Genomic DNA, 9,590 nt, shown 5'->3' with positions numbered 1-9,590 from the left:
ATTTGACTGATTTCTCACTGTGTGCTGTGACCATCTAACATCAAGATGACCTTATCAAAATATGGATCAACGGTCAATGTACTTTCCCACCTGTCTTCACCTTTAATATCAACATTTTTGAGCTGATTAACGACATTAATGTGATGATGAAGAAAATCTTCAATATGCCACTCGTCCCTTCCCATATATTCCACATGTGATTGTCAGCCATTCCAAGCATGAAGCTATTGATCTGCTGTCCAGCCTGTAGAGACTGGTAGAAGAGGATGTCCTGATCTGATGGATTACTGTATGAGGCCCAGAGGCACAGGAACCTCAGTATTGACGTGGCTCTTTAATCCCAGGGTTGGACGTGACCTTGCCGTGTCAACGCCCCCCCCCCCAAACGTGTAGCAGTTTACACTTCCAGCGCTGCATCACAGTGGTGCACCGGAGGTCACTTGGCTCGACCGAGTGCACTGACCCAGCTTGGTATCAGTGGAAGTCACGGCAGAAACTTGTCACTTGAAACAAGAGAAAACAAGGGATAGAAAAATAAACTCAGAGAGGTCAGAAATATAACAGTTTTCACCAAATTCCTGTTTGCTTAACTTCTTTTCTTATCAAGTAAACAACAAAAATATATCCACATTCAGAAAGTGAGTTTTTACTTCAGATAAACATTTGATGAATTAGTGATTCATAAAGGCTGTTGGAGAACCAATCACAGTCTTAAACTCCTCCACAGGCACCTTGTAAAAGAATACATTTGTGTTCACATTTTGGTGCATATTGTGAATTCTGTGCCTGTGTGTTCAGATGAATCATAAGTCTATATTGTGTGGCTTTTGGCCTCAGTCAGAAGTGTTTCCCCCAGAGCAAGAAAGGCCTGCATCTGTGAGGATTGGGCTGGGATTTTCATTTTCTTGAAACACCTTCTGTTCTGTTCTGTATGGTCCCACTGGGGACCACAGTGCTGATATTTTTAGAGGGCATGTTCCGAGAGCCTCAGTCGCCAAGAGGGAAGGACAATGGAGGGTGTGATGTTACATCAATACTTGGCGCAAGTGGGGGAAAGGAAAAATCCTGGGTGGCCTTGATGAGTTCTGGAACGCCTTTTTCCTCAAGGAATTTCACAGAGCACCCTAAAGAAGGAGAACTTAAAATGGCTGCCCATGTGTATGAACACCCACGGTATAAACACCCACTCCTGCAAAAAATCGGTGCCACACAGTTCTTTGTCTGCAGGCTCTGTAAAGTGTGAGCTAGGTGAAAAAGTAGGCTTTCTCCAAACATCCCCTCTGGAGTTCCAGGACAAGCTGAGGAACACTTAAAATGGCTGCCAGTAAAGTGCAAGAGCTCATCTCCCCCACAAAACCCCAGACCAGGGTGACATGATTGTAAGTATGGCTTTTAATCAATCTTATTGTGAGGTGTAATGGTCACCGCATGGGGAGAAGAAGGGGCTGCAAGTCGTTTTATAAGATCCTGTTGCAAACTAGATTTTCTTCTACAAGGAGATGCTTATGGACAACGCAAGCTGTGATTTGTCGTCTGAATATTCAAGCAACACCAGGCTAAGTCCAAATTTGACTGGTAGCTTGAAAGATGATTCCTAGTTCAGGTTCAGGGAAGTTAGTCGCCCACCCCTGGCACTGCTGCAGCACAAAGCCAACAAGAGACAAAACTGCAGATGGATTGAAGAATATTGATGTGCGCGACCCGCGGCTGCCTGCGAGCAAGGCTGAATAATTTAGGGAAGTGTGTCGTGACGACAGCCTTACACACACCAATCTCAGTTTTGTGTGTCTTACTGTGCTACACTCCATACATCCACAGTCCTGGCCTAGATGTCTGGATAATGGCAAGGTCTGTCTCCTTTGATAGACACTGACTGATGCAATTCAGCACTCACTGAAGGAATTTCATATGTCTTTGGACGAGCCAAAACTGCAATCTAGGATTTATTAACTACACATATTCCCATCTGTCTAGTTTCATATACTGAAGTTTTGCTTGGGTGAAGCAGGGCAAACACAACGTAAAACCATTTCTAATAACAGAGGCGTGTGTGTGAGATTTGTGTGTGTGAGCGTTGTGCCACCTTGTCTATGTGTGCCTGTATTTCTCTTGGCCTCACCTGCCCAACACTTCTGTTATGGCATGAGTGGTTGAGTTACAGAGGCCCAAATTGAACCTGCATTTTTATTACAGCTTTTATTATTGTTTTTATTAAATCCAGAGTCTAGAAATCCATTTTATTGTCACCCAGAGGAAGCTGTAGTACCTCACTGTGCGGGTCACCCCTCTGACTATGTGGTGCTGTCATTTCCTGTGGTTCGGCAGATCCAGAGTGCGCCCTCGAGAGGGCGGCGGAGGATGGTGAGACCGGGTGTCTGAGGAAGAGGCTGCTCTCTCCAGAGGAAGGAGAGGAGGGAGAGGAGGAGGACGAGGAGCCTGCGCTGCACAGCTGCGACAGCTGCCGGCAGGTGTTCGAGTCGCTGAGCGATCTCACCGAACACAAGATTAATCAATGCCAGCTGACAGGTAAACAACGTTCAGCCCACCGAGCCTCCCCTCCACTCTGCCACTCAGCTCTTCTACCACTCCTACTCTCGCTGTATGCCTTCACCAGAGACTATGCCACACTATGTTTGTTAGTACACCGCACCGAGGGGAGCACAACACCAGACTACCAGTTTCCTTGGTAGATATCCAACAACAAAGACGCTCACAGGCCTCACACATAGCACACTTCAACACAGACATGACACAGATAGGCCTCCATGTGTCCTTATAATAGACCACTCCAGGCTACAGAACTGTATTTATAGGTTATGCATTGTGTCCTTGCCTATTTAAGTGTAACATTTAATACGGTATCATTTAATGATAAACTTAAATGCAGCCATAAAATCTCACAACAAACACACCACAAACTGGAAACAGATCCTAGCTTCAGGAAAGTCCCTTCACTGGTCCCAGTGCTAGCTAGCAGCAGTAGTAATACACAGTGGGACTGAAAGAGAAGGATGCCATTGGCAGACTGTGTCATTGACCTGTTGATGGATGAATAGAGCTATAAATACCCTGACAAGGTGGCAGACAAAACTAATGATGGGAACTGAAGGTTTCCATGTGCTTCTCCTGGACTTGCTGTCCTCCTTTGCACGTCCTGATGGGCCTGAATTAAGAAACGCTATCTGACACACATTTCCAAATATTTGGGCTCAAACCTTGTCTCTTCCTATCTGGTTTAGACTCAAGAACAAGAACAGGCTGAAGAGTAATGATTCAGTTTTTGATGTAGCACAGAAGCCTCTGTTTATCATTTCAAAGCAAATTCAAAGCTCTGTTCAAGAGAAAGCTAGTGTAGTTCCTATTCTGTTTACATTCAAACACAGTTTGATTTCATATTTTGCAACCCACAACCAGCAAACCACAAATTATAGTGAAGATTTCCCACAAGTTATACAAAGATTTTCCATTAACTGTTCCTGAACCAAGCTTGTGTTTGTTTTATGTGTGTGCATAAGCCTGCGCATGTGCATTTCCCCACTGGTGTGAATTTAAGCAGAAATGCATACATACTCTACTCACCGCGCATGTGCTTGTTTACATGTATGTGTGCCTCGGGTGTGCTTATGCTTGTGCAAATTCAAAGTGACGCTTGGTCGACTAAAGGTGTGAAAATCAATGCACCATTCACTTTAACAATACCGTAATCCTACAAAGGAATTCATCGGTACGGGGAAAACAAAGTGCAGAACCTCCCGTTACCCTTTTTTGTCGATCTTACACACAAATTGAAGGAAACATTATTTGGGAAACAAAAGCACCATTTCAAAATCTAAGGGTGACTGTTTGAGTTAACATTTCTATTCTACGTATTTAGTCATGTTTTATTCTCGAAATAGTCAATAAATGTTACAAGTGTTAAGATTTAGGGGCAGATGTTTTTTATGCTCTGCTCAGTTGTAATGTGGTCATGACTGAGTCAGCCATATTTTCTCTATAATTAAGCCCAGCTTTTATAAATGTCAATCTTACGGACAAATAACTCTTAATTGCTCAATGATGAAAAAACGCAGTTTGGATAAGAGCCCCTGTGGAAACCAAACAAAAGAATCTAATTGCCATTAGGGTATTGTGATTGTGCAGAAACACTCTATTAGTATTCAAACACAGTGGGAGAAAAGAAACTTCTAGATGGCATACTAAGTACTTTGAGTGTGTGTGTGCCTCTGTGTGTGTTTGTGTATTCTCTGGAATATGGGAGATTTCCTATGTGGCATTATGTAGACATCCATGACCAATTAATCTGCCTTACATCAAGTCTCTACTCACAGATGGATCCTTTATTAGAACCATTTTCTAATCAAGCACCAGCACCTGCTAAACCCTCCATTTTTTACAATTTCAAATGTTTTATTTTTGGTAAACAAATTGCAGAGCTTGACTGGAACCAATCCACATATGGAGATTTGCTTGCTGTTCCCCGACAGAACTCAGCTATTTTCCACCAGCTGATATCCCATGAGCGTTTACATTGTATTAGCAGAACCAGACTTGCCCATGTATACCACACGCATTCTGGGCCTTGTTATACTGTTCATCTATGTTTTGCATTAAAACCCCAGTTTCACAATAGGAGTGAGACTAAGCAGACCAAATAAAATCCAAACAGAATCTAGCTGCATGCCGACCACACCCGATGGACAGAAAGAAAGAGAAAGATGTAACATGTCACCACGATCAATGGCAGCCATTGTCTCTCCCCCGTCTGGCAGAGGTATAACACCTTTTCATGCACTTAAGCCGTGACCACTGCAGTGCGCTAAGGGAGCGCATGGGTATGGATTGCCTCGTGTCCCTGATGCGATCGGTGCTATTGATCGCGCTAATGCTGGACTGCGGAGGAAGGCGAGAGTCTGAGAAAGGGGAGCGAGGAAGAAGGAGGGAGATGAGGAGAGAGAAACAGAGAGAGAGAGTGCTGAAGGAATGTGTCCCCAGGGAGCCCGTCTTGGGCTGGGGCAGGGCTTCAGGAATGCTCCCCTGGAGATCCAAGTGAAGGCTAGGGCAGGGCTGGAAGAATGCTCCTCTGGAGAGTTGAGAGAGGAGGCTGGCTGGGGCAGGGCTAGAGGAATGTTCCCCCAGAGCACCCCTTTAACTCCGGAGCAGAAGTGGAGGGGCTCCACGGGGGGAGAGAGAGTGCTCTCCCCCGTCCCCCCTCCGGCTCCAGGATGGCTGCGGATCAGGTTTCCGTGTGGGGATCAGCATCCTGCCGACAGGGCTTTAGGCTGCCCTGGGGAGGAGACAGGAGGCTGGAGGCACTGCTATTCCACAGGCCTTTCCAAAAACACTTCACGAATGCTTTGTCTCACTGTCTCACTGCATTGTCTGCACAGCCTTGTATTGTTACTGATCCTTCATGGAGAAACGGAAACACAGTCTGTAGTTTGACTTTTGTTCTCAGTTGGCACAAGACATGTTCAGACGCTAGATATGAAATTGCAATGTTAGGCAAAGAAACATGCCTTCACACCTAGTCACCAAAGAAATACTCTGCTCCTCAGCTCATTTCAGCTCATGTTTACTAGCTAGCCCACACTGTAAATAAAAATAACACCTCTAGCTCTGGGTTTAATTCAGAAGATTGCATTTTCACAAAGCCTTTCTTTCACTGTCAGTTCTCCAATCCTGTGTCTCTGAAGATATTTGAATAGCCCAGTGCACACATGGGCTGTCAGCCTGGTGGCCATTCTTTCATTACGGGTCCAGCTCCCATGAGCAACACCTTTTCTTGTGTCCTTCACTAGAGGAGGGGCATGGCTGCTCTCCTTAGAGAGCTCCGTGCCCTGCTATTTTAACCCTCTGTGAGATGACCTTTTTAATAAGTGTCTTTCTCTGTTTTCCTGCCGGCCACTGTGCGAGCAAACAGAGCATGTCTTCTGCTTCCCTCAGATAAAGGAATCAATCAGAGAGGGTGCAATGGAGAAAGAGAGAGAGATAACTGGGCCATATATGGATTTATATTATGTAGATTTCCCCCTTTCCTCTTCCCTGTAGACATTGCAAAATGCACTCAGCTTCAATAAAATACATTTCAGATTTATGAGAAAAATACGAATGAAATATTAATACTCAGTGAAAAAACAATAAGCTCCCCCAACAAAACAGAGGATGGTAATATGATAGAAATAGTTGAGACAAATTTCTAATATGAAATCTCTGTTTGCCACGTGGAACCAGACAAAATTTTCAAACCCACTGATATATGTTTTCTCCTCTCCAATCCCAGCCACGACATGTTTATTTGAAGTGTTTGAATTCATTTACATCCAGTCTTTGGGTCAGCAGCATGGAAACATTCAGTCATACCCTCAACTATGAGCAGACTCTTGGCAGTCCATGTTTTCCTACTAACTCTTTCCAGCAGGCTCTTATTGGTTAAACTATATTTTTTTTCGTATAACTTTGTGTATTGATCCAACAGCTGCTTTTTGGTTGCCAAGAAGGATGTGCCAAACTGCAAAGACTTTATTTGCTTCAGAAGGGCCTCACATAAGAGGAAGGCGACACGAGCAAGACCTGATTAGCCGAACTCTGAGCCACTGCCGTTCATCAGAAATTCTGCTGTGTTTTTGCTGGGGCGTCTTGCGACATCCTGGTACAAAGAGCAGCACACTGATTACAAGGCTTTGAAAGGAAGAGAGGCGGTCAGGGGAGAATAGCTACTTCTGGCACAACGCAGCCACTGAAAAGAGACCTCATGCTAGAGCGAGCTCTCAGAATTGAGCTGGAGTCTTTCCTGTGTGTAAGTTTTTGTGTGGGGGGCATGTTCTACGTTAGTGTCTACGGGAGGAAGAGAAATAGGTAGGAAGAGAAAGGCAGGCGCAGAAAGAAAGAGAGTATTAAAGTAGATGTTTGACTCCATGGCGTAGCATCCCTGTGCGTTGTCTTTCTGTGCGACAGTGCCAGTAACGTTAACAGGAGTGTCATTAGGAATTCAAAGCATATGCCCTCGTGAGGACGCCCTCTTTCTCTCTCCCCTGTGCTTCACACTGCACACATTATGCACTGTATAAAGTATTTATTGGTCTTTGTCAGACAAGGGCTGCATTTTCTGCAGGAAAACAATCAAATAAGAATAGAGAATCTACCATTTTATGCCTCTGTTTGTGTGTTTAGGATGCTAACATCTTACATCCTTCCTTTTCTCACTCATCTCTATCTAACACACTCTAGTTCATGTATTTTCCTGCTCAATCAGTCATCTGCAAAGGCATTCAAACACACACACACACACCGTGACACATATTAACACAAACGCATACACACATGGTCCTTTGCAGCACCTGCGTGCTTGCTCTTTACATTTTAGACGACACATAATTCATCGCCCGCGAGGCAAAAACACATGCTGTGACTTCATCCAGTTGACCTCTTTCTTAAGTAGGTAGCCACAAAAGCAGGGATGGCATGTGGACAAAACAGAGATAATCCCATGTTCTTTGTTGAACTACAAACAGTGAGTGAAAACACCATATCAGCGATGTTATTTCCCCTTCCACTCCATAGCATCCCTTTGAAACATCTGAGTTCAGTGGTGTGACAAAACCCCGGCCATGGAGCGGTTGTCTCGGTTTCTCTTGCTCTCTTCATCTCTCCCTGGCCCTGGCTCTGCCTGCTCTTTGTTCACTCTCTTCCTCAGCCTGCAAGTCTTTTTCAGCGGCACAAGCAGAAGAATGGCACATTAAATCTTAATAGGACTGCGTCTGGCCGTGTTGAATTGCAGAGCGTGTTAAGCCGGCGCTTTCCTCCCCCTTGGCACACGCTTGTGGAAGTGGAAAACAATTGAATAAAAGAAACCGCTCCCTCCCTCTGTAACACAAGTGACTTGGGCTGCCCTGCTGAAGCTATGAGACTGAACCAACTCCAGCGCGCAAATAGCATAAGCCCTTACTGTGAAACTGTAACATAAATGACATTAGTCCTTTTCAGAATGCATAGACATACACTGGAAGGCAAAGACAGGATTTACCTGACCACCTACAATGAAGCTGTTGCATATTCCATTCTCAGTGACAGGTGGAAAATACTGCCATAAAGCTCAGCGCCTCTTGGATGATCTTCAAAAACTTGAAGATGAGGACAGAACTAGCCAGGGGAGACAAGTGAAATGTTTCAGTTTGAGGGGAAGATGGAGAAATAAATGAAGATTGGGGGGGGGGGGGGTGTAGAAAAGACAAAGAAATGAAGTGAGACACCGTCAAGAAAGGGAAGAGCCAGTCCTTGCAGCACCAGCGATGTGATTCCAGGCCTGCTTTGTAAGGCAGTCAGAGGTGGTAATTAGCCAGTGATGAGTTGACTGGTTGTGTGTCCAGTGCACATCACTGCTGGGTGGGGCTGTGGGAGGTAGATAAGGCCAGCAGTGGGCTTATCTCTGAGAAGGACAGGCACCAGGCCTGCCAGGCAAACCCACCCACAGACAAGCTGCATTTTATTAACAACATCATTAATGCCAGACAGGTTATGTGCGGTGCCTCAGAAGAGAGGCAGAAAAAGTGAAAAAAAATAAATAAATAAAATAAAGTCTCAATTCCTGCTTGGCCCGGCCAGTCTAAAGTACATAGGCAACAGTTGACGTGTTTTGAAAGCAAGGAGCTTGTGGAGATGTTTACCAGGTAGGCAGCCAACGGAAGGGCACGGAGAGCGAGCTTGGATCTTACCTCTGGGTTTTGCTCACTCTCCTCTGGGTCCCCAGAATTCAAATGATTTTCTTTTTTTCTCTTTCAAACGTGGGACTGCTCACCAGAATAATGATGAAGCAGATACAGAGAAACATTACTAGGCACAAAGAAAAGGCAAAAATGTGTTTTAAAAACTTTCCGGACATTCAGGGCTTCGTTTTCAAATGCGTTGTGAAATGTAGATGTTTTCTTTCTCTCCTCTCCAAATCCACTTAATACAGTCAGGTGTGCACGGTTTAAGTTGATCTGTGTCTTATTAATTTACAGAACACAATCTCACTGATAAATTACAATGTTATTTAGATATTCAAGTACCTTAAGACAGCTTTTATACTTTTCTTCTTAAAAATCTGTATTCCTCTGATTAGATTACACCTTTGCAGGTGCGTGGTTTTTCATGTGGCAAATGAGCCCTCACTCTTTTTGGTTTGATTTTATAAACAACAGTGTGAAGTGCGTAACATGAACAAACACTTGGATTGTTATTAACACTCTGTATTAGCATATCAAATGCCAGAGAGCTTTCTCAGTGACACATTTCCCTCCGATAATTTACACCAGGAGTCGACAGGATGTAACATGGCACAGAGACAAAGAAAAGTTCACCAATCAGTGTGTACCTCATTCACAGACAGTTAAAAGAAAACCTTGTCAGGGTTTTGAATCATGTTGATACTCCCTAATGAAAAGGTCACAGGATTTTGCTTATGTCTGCCTGGAAATGTACTGCACATTGATCCCCATAGGGTTTTTCCCTTAGATGGCTTTTGCCAAACTCGCCAGTAATGGGAGGAAAGGAAGGAGGGAGATGGAGGGCGGTGGAAAGAGTGACCAGTCCGACAGGTTTATGTCTCCCAG

General features: G+C 44.5%; 1 protein-coding gene across 5 annotated transcripts in view; it reads left to right on the top strand.

The window, feature by feature from the left end:
* LOC121519859 (zinc finger protein 521-like) overlaps window positions 1–9,590 on the top strand; it is a 126,641-nt gene that overhangs the window by 16,451 nt on the left and 100,600 nt on the right. For 3 of the 5 annotated variants that reach the window (XM_041802945.1, XM_041802944.1, XM_041802946.1), the window contains one exon: window positions 2,326–2,526. The exons of the other annotated variants lie outside the window; for them this stretch is intronic. In XM_041802945.1, coding sequence (XP_041658879.1) covers window positions 2,326–2,526 — 201 coding nt within the window. The remainder of the gene's footprint in view (window positions 1–2,325; window positions 2,527–9,590) is intronic. 5 annotated transcript variants of the gene reach the window in all.

This window comes from Cheilinus undulatus, linkage group 13 (genome assembly GCF_018320785.1).
Source record: "Cheilinus undulatus linkage group 13, ASM1832078v1, whole genome shotgun sequence".
In the NCBI taxonomy this organism is placed as follows: domain Eukaryota; kingdom Metazoa; phylum Chordata; class Actinopteri; order Labriformes; family Labridae; genus Cheilinus; species Cheilinus undulatus.
The sequence above is the reverse complement of the archived record's forward strand: the minus strand, read 5'-3'. Positions and strand labels throughout refer to the sequence as shown.